The sequence below is a fragment of the Mustelus asterias genome, chromosome 1 (assembly GCF_964213995.1).
Source record: "Mustelus asterias chromosome 1, sMusAst1.hap1.1, whole genome shotgun sequence".
Lineage (NCBI taxonomy): Eukaryota > Metazoa > Chordata > Chondrichthyes > Carcharhiniformes > Triakidae > Mustelus > Mustelus asterias.
The window spans coordinates 175,748,823-175,770,538 of NC_135801.1; the positions used below are offsets into that span (position 1 = coordinate 175,748,823).

General features: G+C 42.4%; 1 protein-coding gene across 1 annotated transcript in view; it reads left to right on the forward strand.

Annotated features, from left to right (window-relative positions):
- Positions 1-21,716, forward strand: part of LOC144500443 (E3 ubiquitin-protein ligase RMND5A) — a 45,500-nt gene that overhangs the window by 20,076 nt on the left and 3,708 nt on the right. The window contains exons 3-9 of the mRNA XM_078223371.1: positions 2,602-2,697; positions 7,546-7,680; positions 11,609-11,709; positions 12,079-12,245; positions 13,782-13,947; positions 15,525-15,627; positions 18,167-18,321. Coding sequence (XP_078079497.1) covers positions 2,602-2,697; positions 7,546-7,680; positions 11,609-11,709; positions 12,079-12,245; positions 13,782-13,947; positions 15,525-15,627; positions 18,167-18,321 — 923 coding nt within the window. The remainder of the gene's footprint in view (positions 1-2,601; positions 2,698-7,545; positions 7,681-11,608; positions 11,710-12,078; positions 12,246-13,781; positions 13,948-15,524; positions 15,628-18,166; positions 18,322-21,716) is intronic.

A 21,716-nucleotide genomic window follows, 5' to 3' on the forward strand; every position in this document is an offset into this window, starting at 1 on the left:
AGGATACACAAATCCCTTCATCCGGTGAAGTTTCCTCAGTCACTTAACTTTCACCTCCAACTTGTTATTTTCTTTATTTGCTTACGTCCCAGATATGTCTTTGTCCTCACTACGCCACTATCAGCTCTCACATTCAGCAGGTTTCAATGTAAATTATATTTGAGATGAAGTCTGCAGAAATAAGTCCAAATAATGATGCATGGTTCACAATACCCCACACCCGCGAGATATGACCCTTTGTTTTTGTGCACTATGGACATAGGACCAAACGAGTGTTGAAATATTGTACTGTACTTCCAATTTTAGATCAACAAACCGCTTACGTTTTTATCATCAAAATTCACAGTTCAGTTAAAACCAGATTCTTTTGAACGTCATGTCTGAATGTTCCTGCAAGGTTCCTCGAACAGGAGAATAGACTGCTTAATATTTACTTATCTGGGGTTTAAATCTGCATTAACTGTAGTACCCTTATACCTTGGAATTGATACTCAATGTAATTTGAGGAACATCATTTTAAATTGAATTTATTAATAAAATGATGAAGTACCAATTTTCCATTACTTTACATCGCAGTATTTCAAACTATCCTTAAAAAATCAATGTAAACATATGAAGGACTAGTAATAATATTAGGATACAAACATTTGTGACTATCCTTTATCCACCATCTTAACAGGATGTTAGCCTGTTTTAACCTGTTAAATCACGAGCAAAGAAATTCCATACAATCTAATTAGATGTTAACTGACTAATATCATAAATGGCAAATACCGGGTTGGTATCATTCCATTAATAGATATCGCATCCACATTAAAAATAAGATTCATGGATGGGAGAAGCAAATCGGCTTTCAAAATTTTGTTTGGTTAAGTTTTATTTTTATTTATTACTCACAAGTAGGTTTACATTAACACCACAATGAAGTTACTGTGAATATCCCCCAATCGCCATACTCTGGCGCCTGTTCAAGTGCACTGAGGGAGAAATTAGCATGGCCAATGCACCTAACCAGCACGTCTTTCAGACTGTGGGACGAAACAGGAGCACCCGGAGGAAACCCGCGTAGACACAAGGAGAGCATGCAACTCCATACACACAAGACCCAAGCTGGGAATCGAACCCAGGTCTCTAGCGCTGTGAAGCAGCAGTACAAACCACTGCCACCGTGCCACCCTAAGTGATTAAGTTTTCAAGGAGTCTGGTGTACCCTGTTTAAATTTTTTTACTCAAAATAAAGCAATCATGTTTATTTTCTTTAACTGCAGGCCTGCCAAAGGCAACTAAAATATTTCTATCTTATTTTGTTACGTGATAAATAAGGAGCTGATTTGATGGCTATTTCCTGATCCTAAAGGTTATTTTGTTTTGTCCACAATGTTTCAGCACTGAAACCACATCTTTATCATTGGCCTAATGAACATCGTATGTTTCCTGTTCTTCTTTAACTGCTCCCACTCTCAAAACATTATGTAAGCTGAAATATAGATCCAGGCCCACGGTTTGTTCTTTGGCACTTTGCCCAAAATGTCATTCACTGGCTTGATAGTGTTGTCAATTATATGCTACACCATACATTTATACTTTCAAGGGCAATTAGAAATGAGCAGCAATTGCTGACCTTGCCACCAATACTCATCCCATGAAAGAATGGAAAAACTAACACTGGAGGGGGAAGGGGAAGGGACTCTAGGTTCATTTTTGATGAATGAAGTTAGATGCACTGATTGGCATTCCTTAACTGTAACTATTTTGTGATCCTATTGACAGGCTAATCAATAGCAGGAGAAGGGCAGGGTGAGTTTGGGTTGAGTGGGTATGATAGCAGACTATGGCATTGATTCTATTGTCATCCAAAATCTACATGTACGTCCAACAAGCATCATTGGGCAGTGATTAATAGTAGAGACTGTGGTCAATTTTGGCTATGTCCTACTTGGATGCTAAGACAAATCGAGCAATATCAACTATCCTGACACAGTTTTTATAGATTAGTCTTTTTGCTGAATAAATTATGAACCCATCAAAGAAATTTCAAATTGTGTACATAAACTGTAAAATGGAGACATATTCAGATTAATTTTAGTACATAGTCCTGAACAGAATTATGGCCCATAAGTTGGGTGACTGACAATGTTGCTTCTGATCTTGAATAGTGATTGCAATGATGTTCAGCTCTTTTATTAATGAGGCTTGCTGAGAAAACCACTGCTGAGTTTTGTCCTCCTGTTATTCTGAAAAGTGTAGTAAATCTCAATAGTTCAACTGATCCATCTGAACGTACATACTGAAAAATCAAATTCTAAACTGCTGGCTATCCTGTTGTAGAGATTATCAAATTCTATCACCAGCTGCATTGTATTGTTTACTCTCCATACCTGTGGGGCATTTTGAACAGTGTGTAGTGAATTGGTGCTCAGTAGTTCTGCAGTACTATGCTCGACAGAATTCTGGTTCAAAAAATGCGTTTGATGTATTACCTTTTGTCAATTAATCTTTGGAAAAACTGTGAATGCTTATCTTGATTTTCCGCTCCCTGTTTATGTCATCACTGAAAACTCCATTTTGTTTCTGTATTCTGCTTTTTTTTTAAAATTCCAGGTATTTCGGCATGTTTCCCCATTCTTTATACTTACAGTAGATGCCAAATACTGCTCCTTTTATCCGAGAATGGGACAGAACTTTGCTACAAATCAGGTAACTTGGTTGATTTCTTATCCCCAAAGCAATTTTTCATTTGTGCAGCAGTGTTCATGGAAACCTCATTTTACCAGTGTGCCCTATTTGGCACTTTGCTTATAACCCAGTATTGGATGCGGCGCTGACAGTTCTTGCCTATTTAGCTGCATTGGCTGTTTTAATAGGTCTTAATAGTCTGAGAAGGGGGATGATACAGGACGTACCCTTTGTTGCCAACATAAGTCTTCATACCATAGTTCTTGAAAGGATTTACTGAACTGCTTTGGGAATTTTCTACAAGGAGGACTGGGAATGAAGTTGGATGATATAAATGTTTTATTCCTGCCTCCTGTTTTCATCAGCCTTGGTTCAGATGGGAGCTCTGTCCTCGCTGATTCACAAGGTTCTGGGGTTCAAGTCCCACTCGAAGGTTTGAGTGCAAAATCAAGACTGACAGCCCAGTGCAGTGCTGCGGGAGTGCTGCATTGTCTGAGGTGATGTCTCATATGAGATGTTAAACTGAGGTCCCATCTGCTAGCACAGGTGAATAGAAACATAAAAACATAGAAGATAGGAGCAGGAGGAGGTCATTTGGCCCTTTGAGCCTGCTCCGCCATTCATTATGATCATGGCTGATTGTCCAACTCAATAGACTAATCCTGCTTTTCCCCCATAATCTTTGACCCCATTCACCCCAAGTGCTATATCCAGCCACCTCTTGAATACATTCAATGTTTTGGCATCAACTACTTCCCGTGATAATGAATTCCACAGGCTCATCACTCTTTGGGTGAAGAAATATTTCCTTGCCTCTGTCCTAAATGGTCCACCCTGAATCCTCAGACTGTGACCCCTGGTTCTGGACCACCGTCAGAAACATCCTCCCTGCATCTACCCTGTCTAGTCCTGTTAGAATTTTGTAAGTCCCTATGAGATCCCCCCATATTCGTCTGAACTCCAGCGAAAACAACTCTAACCTAGTCAATCTCTCGTCATATGTTAGTCCCGCCATCCCTGGAATCAGCCTGGTAAACCTTTGCTGCCCTCCCTCAAGAGCAAGAACATCCTTCCTCAGAAAAGGAGACCAAAACTGCACACAATACTCTAGGTGTGGCCTCACCAAGGCCCTGTATAGTTGCAACAGCACAGCCCTGTTCCTGTACTCGAAACCTCTTGCAATGAAGGCCAACATGGCATTTGCCGCCTTTACCGCCTGCTGCACCTACGTGCAATGTAAAAGATCCCATGGTATAATTTGGAAGAAGAGTAGGAGTTATCCCTCGTGTCCTGGCCATTATGTATCCCTTAATCACCATTGCAAAAATTGATTGCTATTTGTGAGAAATTGCTGTGTGCAAATTAGCTGCTGTGTTTGTGCATTATAACTGTGACTACATTTCAAAAGTTCTTAATTAGCTGTAAATCACTTTGAATCACCTTGCAGCCATGAAAAACGCAATATAAATGCAAGTCTGTTGTTCTCTCTCTATCTTTCTCTCACTTTCTCACACTCCCTTTTTCGCATTCACCTCCGCTCTATTATTCTTGCTCCCCTTCCCTCCCTGGGTCACATGCACCCTTCCATCTGTCTGGGCCATACATGCTTGTGATTCCATCTCCATTATATCACTTGGCTCCATTCCTGTCTCATCACATGTGCTGCTGCAACCTTCATCTGCATTTTTGTTACCTCCATTCTTTAACTATTGCAGTACTGTCCTGGCTGGCCTTCCATCTTCCACCTCTGTAAACTTCATCTCCACCAGAACTTGGTACAATTATGAAACCTGTGGCAAGTATCGTTTATGCCAGACAGTAACCATCTCCAACAAAAGAGAATCTAACCATTGCCCCTTGACATTCAATGGCATTACCATCACTGTACTCCTAATATCAACATTCCGGGAGGCTGCCATTGACCAGAAATTGAACTGGACTAGCCATATAAATACTGCGGCTACAAGAGCAGGTCAGAGGCTAGGAATCCTGTGGTGAATAATGCACCTTTTGACTCCCCAATATCTGTCCACTATCTACAAGGCAAAAGTCAGGAGTGTGATGGAATACTCTCCACTTAACTGAATGAGTGCACTTCCAGTGACACTCGGGAAGCTTGACACCATCCAGAATAAAGCAGTCTGCTTGATTGGCACCCATCCAGAAATATTCACTCCCTCCATCCTCCATGCAGCAATGTGTTCCATGTACAAGATGCACTGCAGGAATTCACCAAGGCTCCTTAGACAGCACCTTCCAAACCCACAACCTCTAGATGGACAAGGGCAGCAGACAGATGCGAACACCACCACATGTAGGTTCCCCTCCAGGCCACTCACCATCCTGACTTGGAAATATATTGCTGTTTTTTCATTGTTGCTGGATCAAAATCCTGGAACCCTCCCAAACAACACTGGGTGTACCTACATGGACTGCAGTGGCTCAAAAAGGCAGCACACCACCACTTCTTGAGGACAATTAGTAATAAATCATGGCCTAGTGAATGGCCCATCCCATGAACAGATTTTTAAAATAGTTCACCCATTGTCCTTGTGCACGCTGGCCTAAATTGGCTTCCAGTCCAACAATGCTTCAACTTTATGCTCATTCTTGTGTTCATCATTTCCTATATTTATGACCTCTTCCAGTCCTACAACCATCCAATTCCGGAGTTATACATCCTGCATTTATTCCGCCCCCACCAAGGCTTTAGTTACCCAGGCATTAAACTCTGGAAATCCCGAGATCTCTATATCTCTCCACCTCTCCTCCCTCAAAACACTTATAACCTGCCTCTTTGACCAAGCTTTTAGTTACCTGTCTCAATATTTCTTTCCTTAGCTTGGCTTCAATTTTTGTCTGATTACACTCCTGTAAAGCACCTTGGGATATTTTACTACAGTGAAGGTGCTACGTATATGCAAGTTGTTTTTGTTAATCTGGAATTGGAGAGACAAAGATATTGCAATATTTAGAATATTCAAAAGGAGCGAAATCCTAGACTTTCATTGAAATATAAAAGCTTGTAATGGTCAATTGAAGTCTCTTCAGAATAAAAAATAGAGTTTTTAAAAATTCTTTCATGGGATGTGGACACGGCCAGCCTTTTCCCACCCCTGACTGCCAAACTGAGTAGTTTGCTGGACTATTGTGGAGATCAGTTAAGAGTCAACCGCATTATTGTGGATCCAAGTCATATGTAAGCCCGATCAGGCAAGGATAGCAGATTTCCTTCTCTAAAGCATCGTTTTTTTTAACGAAAGTCGATGATAGGTTCATGATCACCATTAAGCCGATAAGACATAGGAGCAGAATTAGGCCACTCAGCCCATCAAGTCTGCTTTGCCATTCAATCATGGCTGATATTTTTCTCATCCCCATTCTCCTGCTTTTTCCCCATAACCCCTGATCCCTTATTTATCAAGAACCTGTCTATCTCTGTCTTAAAGACACTTGATGACCTGGCCTCCACAACCTTCTGTGGCAAAGAGTTCCACAGATTCACCACACTCTGGCTGAAGAAATTCCTCCTCATCTCTGTTTTAAAGGATCGTCCCTTTAGCCTGAGGTTGTGCCCTCTGGTTCTAGTTTTTCCTACTAGTGAAAACATCCTCTCCACGTCCACTCTATCCAGGCCTTGCAGTATCCCTTAAGTTTCAATAAGCTCCCCCCTCATCCTTCTAAACTCCAACGAGTACAGACCCGGAGTCCTCAACCGTTCCTCATAGGACAAGCTCTTCATTTCGGGGATCATTCTTGTGAACCTCCTCTGGACCCTTTCCAAGGCCAGCACATCCTTCCTTAGATATGGGGCCCAAAACTGCTCACAATCCTCCAAATAGGGTCTGAACAGAGCCTTATACAGCCTCAGAAGTGCATCCCTGCTCTTGTATTCTAGCCCTCTCGACATGAATGCTAACATTGCCTTCCTAACTGCTAACTAACTGCTACCTTGACTAGCTTTCAGTTCCAGATTTACTAATTAAATAGTAATTTGGTAGTACAGAACACAAATGTTGCTGTAAATGAAACATGCTGTTCACTTTGAAGCTTTTCATCTTGCACTCATCAGGATAGTTTGTTTGCAAGAATAACAACAGTAAAGGGAACAACAGTTTATACTGTGTGAGAAGGGAGTGCTGATTGTTTGGCAAATTGACTCTGATTGCCAAGCTTTGGTTCAAATTCAAACCGGGCAGGTTGACTCTGCTCAAGGCATTGCCATGGGGTTGAACTAGGGAATGGCTGTCCCCCAAGCTTTTGTTTAGTTGAAACTTCGACAGCATGTCTCTTTTTCAGCAGTAAATAGTTGCATCTATTAATTAATTCTGATTAAATTCTACCAGCTGCCATGGTATGATATGAACCTGTGTCTCTAGAGCATTATTCAGTACTGCAAGCTGGATTTTCCCAGAACACAACAGCAGATGGCTCAAAGTTTAGCCATAGTTATGATGGAATTTCTACATTTTCAGGCTGTTCCAGAGTTACCACTAATAATCTTCTCCAATTAAGAAGACATCTTTATACCTTACATCTTATGCCTCTTTGAATGCCACTCTTGGAATTGACTGCAAAAATCTACTCTTTGATCAAACGTTTGGTCATCTGCCTTTAATATCTCATGCGACTTGGTGTTAAATTTGGTTTGATAACGCTCCTAGTCCAATGTTAAAAGATGCTTTATCAATACAGATTGTTGTTGAGTTATGTATGTAAAGAGGTATCTGAGGCTTCATCTTAAATCTTTTTTTTCCATTTGTTATTTTTGCTTCATATGCCCAATGATTTTTGTGCAAGTAAAGAAATACATTTTTTCTCAATGCTTCATTACTTTTGGTAGTTAATATTCCCATTTGCAATTCGTAGAATTTTGATGCAGATATCAATGGCGTGGCAATAGATGGATGCTGGCAAACAGATAGCCAACGTCTCCTTAGTGAGGTGATGGTGGAACACTTCTTCAGACAAGGGATGCTGGATGTGGCAGAAGAACTCTGTCAGGTAAAATGATGAACTCTAGAGTAGTTCATATTCAGTGCCATTGGGAATTCCTTACTCTTTCCTAAATTGCGTCTCTGAAATTGACCAGGCATTTTAGAATGGATTAAACTTGTCAGCTGAATGTAGCTAATTCCTTGTGCTCCACTGTGTGTATATACACTTTGTCTCTTCACATGATGTACTAACTTTTGCAACATGCTTTTTACTTTTGTCAGCTCATTTAGCCCACACTGTATAGTGTCTCACAGCAGTATGGAATAAATATTGTCCATTTGTTATGGACTCTCCTAGCCTATTGTACTTGTAATTAAGTAATTTATGCACGAGTTATCTCTGTGGAAGGCACTTCTCTGATTTCCCTCATGACTACTTGGAGAAGTTCTTCAGGATGTTTACCATCTTCTATTCAGCAGTTTCAAGCTCCTTTAGGATTTTTGCCACAACGTTCGTCCTGGGAGTACTGCACGAATTGTTTACTGATGTTTATTACTGATGGTTTATTTCTGTCACTACCCTTCATCTCTAGATTCCTGTTTGTTGCTCTAGTCACCCTTTTAACTTATTACTGCATTATCTTTTATTTATCTTGCGTCGGATGCCTCAGGATTCGGTATCGAGACCATTGCTATTTCCAGTTTACAATAGTGACTTGTATTCAAACACCAAGTGTAAGCTGGTTGCATTTTGAGATTATATCAAATCAGGGCAGCAGCTCACCACCACCTTCGCAAGACCATTTAGAGATGGGCAATCACTCGCCAGCAAAACCCGCATCCTGTAAATGAATTTTCAATAAAAGGAGGGTCAGAGAACTGGTGAGATTACGAATTCTGCCATTTTGAGTTATCGTTCGATATTTTGCCAGACTGAGGAGAAAGAAACTGCTTGGAAATTACAGAATGAGTTGTTTAAAAAAACATAGGCAGAAAGTGGCAAATTAATTTTAACATTGACAAATATAAAAGCTCTGAATGTTTAGAGGAAAAATGGGTGACTCACATAAGAAATAGGAGCAGGAGTAAACCATTTGAACCGTCAAGCCTTCTCCATAAGTGATAGAAACATAGAAAAACTACAGCACAAACAGGCCCTTCGGCCCACAAGTTGTGCCGAACACATCCATACCTTCTAGACCTACCTATAACCCTCCATCCTATTAAGCTCCATGTACTCATCCAGGAGTCCCTTAAAAGACCCTATTGAGTTCGCCTCCACCACCACTGACGGCAGCCGATTCCACTCGCCCACCACCCTGTGTGAAAAACTTACCCCTAACATCTTCCCTGTACCTACCCCCCAGCACCTTAAACCTGTGTCCTCTCGTAGCAGACATTTCCACCCTGGGAAAAAGCCTCTGAGAGTCCACCCGATCTATGTCTCTCAACATCTTATATATCTCTATTAGGTCTCCTCTCATCCTTCGTCTCTCCAAGGAGAAAAGACCGAGCTCCCTCAGCCTATCCTCATAAGGCATGCCACTCAATCCAGGCAACATCCTTGTAAATCTCCTCTGCACCCTTTCAATCTTTTCCACATCCTTCCTATAGTGAGGCGACCAGAACTGAGCACAGTACTCCAAGTGGGGTCTGACGAGGGTCTTATATAGCTGCATCATTATCCCCGGACTCCTAAACTCAATCCCTCGATTGATAAAGGCCAGCGCACCATACGCCTTCTTGACCACCTCCTCCACCTGCGGGGCCGATTTCAGAGTCCTATGTACTCAGAATCCCCAAGGTCCTTCTGATCCTCTACAGTGCTAAGAGTCTTTCCCTTTATATTGTACTCCTTCATCCCATTTGTCCTATCAAAATGGACCACGATGCATTTATCTGGGTTGAAGTCCATCTGCCACTTGTCCGCCCAGTCTTGCATCCTATCTATGTCCCTCTGTAACTTCTGACATCCCTCCAGACTATCCACGTCAATCCACCAACCTTCGTGTCGTCGGCAAACTTACCAACCCATCCCTCTGCTTCCTCATCCAGGTCATTTATGAAAATGACAAACAGCAAGGGTTCCAGAACAGATCCCTGGGGCACACCACTGGTGACCGACCTCCATTTAGAAAAAGACCCATCCATACCCACTCTCTGCCTCCTTTGGGCAAGCCAGTTCTGGATCCACCGGGCAGCGGCCCCTCTGATCCCATGCCCTCTCACTTTTTCCAGAAGCCTTGCATGGGGGACCTTATCGAACGCCTTGCTAAAATCCATATAAACCACATCTACCGCCTTCCCTTCGTCAATGTGTTTAGTCACATTTTCGATCAACTCCACCAGGCTCGTAAGGCACGATCTGCCCTTGACAAAGCCATGCTGAGGCATGCCAAACCTCTCTAAATGCTCATATATCCTGTCCCTCAGGATCTTCTCCATCAGTTTACAGATGTTGAAATAAAGGAGGGTGAAGTTGAAAAGGTCCACGCAGCTTTCATAAATCGAGTGCACAAAGCATCACAGAGTAGTAATCAAAGGCCAGTGGAATATTGAACAAACCCAGCCAAAATAGTAGAATAGAAATATGAGGAATTCAGATACAGTGCTCTAGCCAGACCATACTACAGTGGCCATTTCTGGTTTTTGAGACTCAAGGGAGACACTCAAACTGTGGAAGTAGTGCTGGGGGCCTGAGTTAGCGAGACTTAAAGGCAATGTCTGAGAGGTAATCGAATAAAGGTAAAATATATAGAGAATCTATGGAAACTTGCTTTATATTGTGAGAATGGAACAAGTGGTGACCAGTTTGAACAAGTCAAAAGGGCTGATACCAGGAAATTCACGTGGTGATCAATATGTAGAATGGTTATCCAAGTAGAAATTATTTGTGAAGTAATTTGAATATGTAACAGAGACTGAGAGTCTTTTTAAATGTCATCCCTCATCTATAAATGTCTTAGAATTTCCATTAATCCATTTTATTCCCGCAAGCTTTATACAGATTGCTTTTGTTTGATTATTGCCAGCCTCCTCCTGTCAACAGGAACCAGACCTGTTCTTTGAGTGCTCATTTTTAATATTTGAAAGATAGTTTAGAAGTATAAAGCTTATTCTGCTTGCAGCAAATATTTATTTTGTAATTGTAGAAATGGAATTTGGGCGGCACGGTAGCACGGTGGTTAGCACTGCTGCTTCACAGCTCCGGGAGCCTGGGTTCGATTCCCGGCTTAGGTCACTGTCTGTGTGGAGTTTGCACATTCTCCTCGTGTCTGCGTGGGTTTCCTCCAGGTGCTCCGGTTTCCTCCCACCGTCCAAAGATGTGCGGGTTAGGTTGATTGGCCATGCTAAAATTGCCCCTTAGTGTCCTGAGATGTGTAGGTTAGAGGGATTAGTGGGTAAATATGTCGGGATATGGGGGTAGGGCCTGGGTGGGATTGTGGTCGGTGCAGACTCGATGGGCCAAATGGCCTCTTTCTGCGCTGTCGGGTTTCTATGATTCTATGAATTCTGAATAGCATTTCCACCTGCTATTGACCTGAGAGTGGTCTTGGTTTCCTGTTCCACTAAAAGCTGGTTCCCAACACGGGACACAACAACCAAATTGTTTCATATTTCTGAAAAGCGAGACATGTTGCTGAAGCTTTTCATCATGCACTCATCAGGATAAACTCAAAAGTGCCAAATTTAAAACAGTTGCAACAATATATACGCCAGGAGGAAAGGGTGTTGATTGGTTGGCAGGTCAACTCTGGCTAAGCCTTTGCCATGGAGAAGGCAATGGGGAAAGTGGCTCACTTACACTAGAAGCGACATCTGTTTATGCACAGGGTTTTGCTCTCTGCCAACATAAATTCAAGCCTTGTGCCTTTTTAATTTCCCCATATTTTGAGGAAACACTTCTTGAGCAACAGGTAGTTTAGTTGTCTCTTATCCAGAATGCTGTGTCCAATTGCACCTGGTATAGAAATGCTGTACTCATTTGTCCTTAGGAGGCTGGCTTGTGCATAGAGGGAAACCAAAAGGAACCTTTTGTAGAACTAAATCGAATCTTGGAGGCACTCAGAATAAGAGATCTAAGGCCCGCACTAGAGTAAGTTGCAATTTTTGAAATATTATACAGTGAATTTGTTTGGAGTCACATAAGACATATCCAGTAAGGAGGGCAGAGTTCCTTCTTTTAAAGGACATTACTGAACCAGATTTTTTTTTAACAGCAGTTTGGTAGTTACGTTGCCAGCATTACCGAATCTGGCTTTTTATATTCCAGATTTTTATTTAATTAACTGAATTTAAATTCTCCAGCTGCCATGTGGGATATAAAAACATGCCTCTGAATCATTACTCCAGACATCTGGGTCACTAGTCCAATAACATAACCAGTATGCTACTGTTCCCTTGGTTTATTGTGATTCCTGTCAGAATCGTAATTAACACATTGGTTAATTTATTTTCCTTAAAGATGGGCAGTTGCAAATCGAGAGATGTTGATGGCACAGAACAGCTCCCTAGAGTTCAAGCTACACAGATTATATTTTATAAGTCTGTTAATGGGAGGTACTGAAAATCAAAGGGAAGCCCTTCAGTATGCCAAGAACTTCCAGCCATTTGCTTTAAATCACCAGAAGGGTAAGCTGCATTTTAATTTGAAAATGTATATTGTGGGAGCCCGTGTTTTACCATGCGTCATAGACTTTACATTTTTCTCTCAAATTTCAGCACTCCTCCTATAGGCAACTCCACAGATGTCAGTTGCCCCCTGATTCATCACCCCAAACTAATGTTATTCCACAACAATGTGCATTTCATTGTGCATTAACATAGTGAGACATCCCAATGTGTTTCAAAAGCATGTTATCAGATAAACTTGACACCGTTGCAAGTAAGGAGATATTTCAACAGGTGACTGAAAATTTTGTCAAAGAGGTAGGCTTTAAGGAGGAAAAGGAGAGGTAGAAAGGTAGGGAGGTTTAGGGCAGGAATTCCAGTGTGTGGCCCAGATCACTGAAGGCACAACTGGCCAGTGGTGGGGTGAACGAAATTAAACATGCAAAAGAGGATAGAAATAGAGGAACACCGTGTTCTCAAAGGGTCGTGGAACTGGAGGAGGTTACAGACATGAGCAGAATTTGAACATGGCAGTACGAATATTCAAAACAGAGATTTTTCACCGTTAAATGGGCTCGAGAGAGAGAGAGTGAAAACATTCATGCTCAATTTTGTTCTCACCCAGTCTCTCCAAACAATGCAGTTCCAGGATGGCACAGTGGTTAGCTAGCACTGCCGCCTCACAGCGCCATGGACTCAGGTTCAATTCTGGCCTTGGGTGACTGCCTGTGTGGAGTTTGCACATTCTCCCCCTGTCTGTGTAGGTGCTCCAGTTTCCTCCCACGGTCCAAAGATGTGCAGGTTAGGTGGATTGACCGTGCTAAATTGCCCCTTAGTGTCCAAAGATGTGTAGGTTAGGGAGATTACTGGGATCAATATGTGAGGTTTTGAGATAGGGCTGTCGGGGAGTTAGTGCAGACTCGATGGGCCGAATGGCCTCCTTCTGCACTGGGGATTCTGTGATTCTTTGGGATCTCCTAACCGGCAGGCACTGTTGCTAATTTTATCTTCCCTATCCTAAAGCATTAAGGAAAATCGCAGTTCCCTTTATCATTGCACTTGTTGAGGTCAATTAATATAGCACAAACTTGAGACCTACCTGATCAGTATGCTTCGCCCTACCCACTGAAGGAACCGAATCAACAAAGAAAAGACACCTGACATTGTAGATTAAAATTATGTATTTTGTGTTGGGATATATTAATTGCTAATTCAAGGCCTTGAAAATCACAGTGCATTGGCCCTCAGTGGTTGAGAGGAGAAGAAAGTGACCATTTTACAGCTGTGAGAAGTGCAGAAAATAATAAAAGGGTTGTAAATCTGTACCTACATATAGAAATGTACAATTTATTACATGAGTATTTTTCTTTGTATTTAATTTTCATGTAAAAAGTAGACTGCTATAAATGTTGAATGGGGAGGTAAACAGGAACAATGTGAACACATATTTATCATAAAGCTGGTCCATTTTAAGATTGCAAAAGTAATTTTGGTTTTGAAGATTGATGTGCACTTACTTTAGTTCAGATATATACTCTGACTTTTGTTTCTTTGCAGACATCCAGGTGCTAATGGGAAGCCTTGTTTACTTGAGACAGGGAATAGCAAACTCGCCATATATGCATCTGTTAGATTCTAACCAGTGGGCTGATATATGTGATATCTTCACCAGGGATGCCTGTTCTCTCCTTGGTCTGTCAGTTGAATCACCACTGAGTGTCAGGTATGAGTAAATATTGCTAGATCTGATTACTCTTGTCATATTTTCTGAGGCGTCATACAGGAACTAAACCGACATTACCCAAACTCATTTTGTCTTTTACATCCAGTAGACAGAGACTCTTAAGTCCTGTCTAGACCAGATTTGATCCCAGGTTCCAAAGCTAAAATACCAGTGTTCCAATCATTTGAGTGCACCTATCTTGTATACTTTTAATGAAGGTCATGTTAAAGCTCAATGAATAAATTAGCACGTTCTTAGGCCCCAAATAACGCTAATTTGTGCTTTCGGTACATTTTGTGCAGTGCCCCACAGTTAGTAAAGGTTTTGAAATTTCAAAGTGTGCTTTATCCACAATACAGATTCATGGACTAAAAAGACTAGCACAGAATAAGGGAATCAAGTGGGTTGCCTCTATGCTGTATATTCTATGTAATTCTGCATCATCATTTCAGAGATTGATCCTGATGCAGTGTTGCATACTCACAGAATCATAGAATCCCTACAGCGCAGAAGAGTCATGAGTCTGTACCGACTCTTGGACAGAGTATCTTATCCAGGCCTCCTCCACCCACTTATCCCGGTAATCCCACACATTTACCCTGGCTAATTCACCCAACCTACACAGCTTGGACACTAAGGAACAATTTAGCGTGGCCAATCCACCCAACCCGCACAACTTTGGACTGTGGGTAGAAGCTGGAGGAGCACCCAAAGGAAACCTGTGCAGACACTGGGAGAATGTGCAAACTCTACGCAGTTACCCAAGGCTGGAATTGAACCCGGGTCCCTGGTGCTGTGAGGCAGCTGTGCTAGCCGTGCTGGTGAACTACTTTTATTCACTTGATGGCAGTGTTGTGCCACTTCAAATTCATATGCAACACTTCTTAACTCGTCCGTTCCTAATCTTCTTGGTCCTGTATCAGGAGGTGCAAACGAAGGCTTGGTGACTTCAAGACTAAATTTTCACACACTTAACTAATTTGAGAATTTGGATTTCTGTTCTCTGTTTTGTTTGGAAGGAGAGGACATTTATGATTTTCTTTTATTTTTCTTAACTCGAAAAATAACGTCTCAATCATATGATCACTAGAGCTTAATTTGCCATACATCGTTCGCTGTTAACCTCTGCATGGTAGTTTCATTTCCTCATGGGTTTTGTATTATTTCAACATCTTTTCACCATAAACCCTTCGAGATTGCTGAATCATCTCTCCAAACACTTTTCAGATTGGATTTTATGCTGCGCAAGTGAAACATATGTCATGCTATGCTTTCTAATTCCACGCATCTTTTGATCACAAGAACTATCTATTAAAGAACTAGTTCACAGTAAGCTATATACAGTGGAGCCCTGTTATAACACGATGGTTGGGGTCCATAAAATCGGGGTCGAGCTAAATTTGCCAATTATTAGCGGGGGGGAAAAAAGGGTCCAATGACACTATCGCGTTATATGCGAATTCGCGCTAAATCGGGGCGTGTTAAATCGGGGCTCCACTGTACCATGTTTGAAATGTTTCATATTAAATTAATATATATATATAATATATGTGTGTCTATTAAGAATTATTTTTCAGTTTTTCAGCAGGGTGTATTGCATTGCCAGCCCTCATTAATATTAAGGCAGTCATCGAACAGAGACAGTGCACTGGAGTGTGGAATCAGAAGGATGAGTTGCCAGTAAGTGCATCTTAATGTTTATATTGAGATTATACTGAAAGCCATGATAAACACAGACTCGTGGCAGAGTTCGGACCTTCAGCATATGCTTGCATTTGATTACTCTTCAAGATGCTTAAAAATATGATGGAGATGCATTAAAGTGAGTTGCGGGAGGGGGGGGGAGGCAGGAAAATCATTTGCGTTTCTTTGTACCCCTATTGCTTTGCACCCCTATTTCAGTCCATGAACACCTTAAACAAAAAAAGTGTTGGCATTCTGGTAGCATTCAATATAAACTAGTATTGAAGGAACGTTTTGTACATTGCTTTGAGTTTTCATTTTAAAGCCTGTTCCGGTGGTAAAAGAATCTAAAGACATAGGACGCACCACAGACTGGATTTCTAAGGCCACAGGCCTAAACATTTTCTGAGATTTAGTCCTCAGAAGCCATCGTCAGGCGTTGTCATGACTCCCAACTGAGCATATTTTTAAACATGATGGTGTTCCTTAAGAGATGGTTCTTCCCATCCAAGACGCATTGTTGCTGGTGACAAAATTAAAAGTTTATTAATTAGTGTCACAAGTAGGCTTACATTAACACTGCAATGAAGTTACTGTGAAAATCCCCTAGTTGCCACGCTCCGGCGCCTGTTTGGGTACACTGAGGGAGAATTTAGCATGGCCAATCCACCTAACCAGCACGTCTTTTGGACTGTGGGAGGAAACCAGAGCACCTGGACAAAACTCTCACACAAACAGGGAGAATGTGCAGACTCTGCACAGACAGTGACCCAAGCAGTGCAAACCACTATGCCACCGTGCTGCCCTATAGAAATGGTGATCAGAGTTCTGGTTAGTGCAAGCTGCAATTTTATTTTAACTGAGCACTGACCCATCCATACAGTTCAGAAATGTTATTTTTTGCATTATTGGTCTATATAGACATTCCCACAATATCGAAGAGTTCAAAGTTTTAAAAAAAGGCTAAGAGGTAGCGTATAACTTTTACAAGGCCACAGAGCACTGCAATTTTGGGTGACTCATTACAGGAAGGATATAAAAGCAACAGAAAGATGCAGCTTAGTGTCACTAAGATCTGATCCAAAACCTTTCGAAAGCCACCTCGCTTTATTGGCTGTGCCAGGAAGTAGGTTTGGGACAAAATACGGTTCATTATTGGAAAAACATAGCCACCTATTCCCTTGTTTGATATTAAGTTGACAATCTTAAACAGGGTCTATGAAGATGGCTGCTGTGAAAAATGGAGATGATAACTTCAGTTTTCCCACTGTTATTGTGTTAAACAATTTCACATCAAGTGACAGAGAAGTGCAGCAATGCAAGTTCAGCAGTTCAAGCAGAAATGAAAACTCACTAGCGCAATTTGTCATTAGACAAGTAATCCAGAGACTCGGGGTAATACACTGTGGACCTAGGTTCGAGTCCCACACTGCAGATGGTGAAATTTGAATTCAGTAAAAATCTGGAATTGAATGTCTAATGATGACCATGAAATCCATTGTTGATTATCGTAAAAACCCACCTGGTTCACTAATATCCTACATGTGACTCCTGATCCACAGCAATGTGGTTGACTGTTAAATGCCCTCTGAAATGGACTAGCAAGCCAATCAGCTCATGGGCAACAAGTGGTGGTCCAGCCAGCGATCCCATGAATAGAAAAAAAACTGGTGATTTCAATCCTGACAGCCAGCTGCAGATGCACGGGTAATACTGGTGTTTTGAAGCTTGGTAGCATTGAAATACTTGTTGAGCATTCTTGTCGTGATGTTCCTGTTGGGAGCATTTTCAAGATACAATTGGATGTTTCCCATTGCAAGCTAACATTGTGTACATCTTGTAACTGGAGATAGCTTCAGAATCTCAATAAACTGTATCTGTATATATAAGACAGGTATGTTATACATAGCATAATTGCACCCTTACACACACAGTGCAAGATATGCAAAACCTAAAATTGAGATTTGAGATTATTATTAGGCATAAAATAGAAAAGGGCTCGGCAGCTGTCTATATTGTACTTTTGCCTGAAGTCAGGGAGCTTTCCTAGGGCTCACTAACTTGGAAATTGAGGGAAAAAGATACTCTTGCCTCTTGTTAGTATGGTGCAATTTATAAATATCTCTTTTTTTAAAAAGCTTGTCTTGTATACACCAAACTATATTTACATGTTGATATTATATTGGTCTTCAGATTGCCTATTCTTTATCTGCCTCCACTGATTTCCTGTATGCAACAGACTGCAAGATTCTCACCCTTGTGTCAAATCGCCCCATGGTCTCTGATCCTCTTTGGCTGTGCATCACTGCACGCACCCTCCCCTCAGACACTGATCCAGTTCCAAAAATTCTTCTGCCTGGCCATCTTTGTTTTTGCTCTGAAGTCTTATTAAAATTCTCTTTGGCTGTGCTTTTGCTCCCCAATCAAACCCACTCCACTCCACCGGCTTGCTTGGTTCTTAACGTTTCTGAAACTTTGCTCCCTTGCGAAGAATGCCATAATAGTGAATCTTCTTCTTTTGTTCATTGTTTTCTAGATTGAAGTAGATCTTGGTAAAAAATGTTGGTACCATTCAATATTTGCCTGCCCAATTCTTCGACAACAGACTACGGAATCCAATCCACCAATGAAACTTGTCTGTGGCCACATAATCTCACGAGACGCTCTGAACAAAATGATCAATGGAAGCAAGTAGGTGTTGTCTCTCAAATTTGCTTGGATGTTTCTGTTTAATGTTTACAGTTATTGAACACCCAGACAAAATAATTAAAGATAACCTTTGCTGAATGTTTTCATAATTTCTTCAGTAGGAAACGAGTTCCTCATTCAGCTGCTTATACCTGTTCTGACATTTAATTAGATCATGGTTGATCTGTATCACTACTCTACTTATCTGCTGTTATAGAAACATAGAAAACTACAGCACAAAACAGGCACTTCGGCCCCACAAGTTGTGCCGAACATATCCCTACCTTTTAGGCCTACCTATAACCCTCCATCCTATTAAGTCCCATGTACCCATCCAGAAGTCTCTTAAAAGATCCTATTGAGTTTGCCTCCACCACCACTGACGGCAGCCGATTCCACTCGCCCACCACCCTCTGTGTGAAAAACTTCCCCCTAACATTTCCCCTGTACCTACCCCCCAGCACCTTAAACCTGTGTCCTCTCGTAGCAGCCATTTCCACCCTGGCAAAAAGCCTCTGAGAGTCCACCCGATCTATGCCTCTCAACATCTTATATACCTCTATGAGGTCTCCTCTCATCCTACGTCTCTCCAAGGAGAAAAGACCGAGCTCCCTCAGCCTATCCTCATAAGGCATGCCACTCAATCCAGGCAACATCCTTGTAAATCTCCTCTGCACCCTTTCAATCTTTTCCACATCCTTCCTGTAATGAGGCGACCAGAACTGAGCACAGTACTCCAAGTGGGGTCTGACGAGGGTAGATAGATAGATAGATACCCTACAGTGCAGAAAGAGGCCCTTCGGCCCATCGAGTCTGCACCAACCACAATCCCACCCAGGCCCTATCCCCATATCCCACCCACTAATCCCTCTAACCTAGACATCTCAGGACTCGAAGGGGCAATTTTAGCATAGCCAATCAACCTAACCTGCACATCTTTGGACGGTGGGAGGAAACCGGAGCACCCGGAGGAAACCCACGCAGACACGAGGAGAATGTGCAAACTCCACACAGACAGTGACCCAAGCCAGGAATCGAACCCAGGTCCCTGGAGCTGTGAAGCAGCAGTGCTAACCACTGTGCTACCGTGCCGCCCTCGATCCCTCGATTGATAAAGGCCAGCACACCATACGCCTTCTTAACCACCTCCTCCACCTGCGGGGCTGATTTTAGAGTCCTATGGACTCGGACCCCAAGGTCCTTCTGAACCTCTACCGTACTAAGAGTCTTTCCCTTTATATTGTACTCCTTCATCCCATTTGACCTGCCAAAATGGACCACTACGCATTTATCTGGGTTGAAGTCCATCTGCCACTTCTCCGCCCAGTCTTGCATCCTATCTATGTCCTTCTGTAACTTCTGACATCCCTCCAGACTATCCACAACCCCACCAACCTTTGTGTCATTGGCAAACTTACCAACCCATCCCTCCACTTCCTCATCCAGGTCATTTATGAAAATGACAAACAGCAAGGGTCCCAGAACAGATCCCTGGGGAACACCACTGGTGACCGACCTCCAATTAGAAAAAGACCCATCTATACACACTGTCTGCCTCCTTTGGGCAAGCCAGTTCTGGATCCACAGGGCAGCAGCCCCTCGGATCCCATGCCCTCTCACTTTTTCTAGAAGCCTTGCATAGGGGACCTTATCGAACGCCTTGCTAAAATCCATATAAACCACATCTACCGCTTTGCCTTCGTCAATGTGTTTGGTCACATGTTCGAAGAACTCCACCAGGCTCGTAAGGCACGATCTGCCTTTGACAAAGCCATGCTGAGTATTCTTGAGCGTACTAAACCTCTCTAAATGCTCATAAATCTTGTCCCTCAGGATCTTCTCCATCAGCTTACCAACCACTGAGGTTAGACTCACCGGTCAGTAATTTCCTGGGCTATCCCTATTCCCCTTCTTGAAAATAGGGACCACATCCGCAATCCTCCGGCACCTCCCCCGTCTCCATCGACGACGCAAAGATCATCGCCAGAGGCTCTGCAATCTCTTCCCTCGCCTCCCACAGTAACCTGGGGTACATCCCATCCGGACCCGGCGACTTATCTATCTTGATGCCATTCAAAGATTCCAGCACAACCTCTTTGTTAAAGTCCACATACTCAATCTTTTCAGTCCACCGCAAGCCCACAGTACATCCACCCATGTCCTTCTCCTCTGTGAAAACCGAGGCAAAATACTCATTAAGCACCTCTGCCATTTCTACTGGTTCGGTACAGATTTTCCCGCCTTCACCTTTTATAGGCCCTATTCCTTCACGTCTCATCCTTTTACTCTTCACATATTTATAGAACGCCTTAGGGTTTTCCTTAATTCTACTTGCCAAGGCCTTCTCGTGACCCCTTCTGGCTCTCCTAATTTCCTTCTTTAGTCCCTTCCTACAAGCCGTATACTCATCTAGATCCCTATCTTCGCCAAGCTCTCTGAACCTTTTGTACGCTTTTCTTTTCTTCTCGACTAGGTCCCGCACAGCATTCGTGTACCACGGTTCCTTTAACCTACCAACTCCTCCCTGTCTGCTCGGAACCTTGTCCTGTTGAACCCTAGACAGACATTCCTTGAAAAACTGCCACCTCTCTTCAGTAGATTTCCCCGAGAATACCGCCTTCCAATTTACTCCTCTAATTTGCTGCCTTATGTCTTCATATTTCCCCTTACTCCATATAAACGCTTTCCTAGCTTGCCTGATCCTCTTTTTTTCCAATGCAAGCATAAAGGAGATAGAGTTATGATCGCTATCCCCAAGATGCTCTCCCACTGAGAGATCGGACACCTGTCCAGGCTCATTGGTCAGTATCAGATCAAGTACAACCTCTCTTCTTGTAGGCTTGTCCACATGCTGTGTTAGGAAACCCTCCTGAACACACCTAACAAACTCCTCCCCATCCAATCCCCTTACCCTAGGGATATTCCAATCTATGTTTGGGAAATTAAAGTCTCCCATCACAACAACTCTGCTATTATTGCAACTCTCCAGGATCTGTTTCCCTATCTGCTCCTCCACCTCCCTGTCACTATTGGGCGGCCTATAGAAAACTCCTAGCAAAGTGATCCACAATACTTGATGGTGTTATCCACAAATTATGTTGATTTCAATCTTCAAATATTGCCTCGGTACTACAGCTTTCCAGAGAATGCAAAATAGAAGCAGGAATAGATCATTATGGCCCGTCAAGCATGCTCAGCCACTCAGTATGATCATGGCTGACCTTCAGCTTCATTTTACCACACGCTCCCAACATCCCTTGATTCCCTGAGAGACCAAAGATCTGTCTACCTCAATCTTAAATATATTCAATGATGAAGCATCCACAACTCTCTGGAGGTAGAGGATTCCAAAGACTCCCAGTCCTTTGAGTGAAGAAATTTCTCCTTGTCTCAGTCCA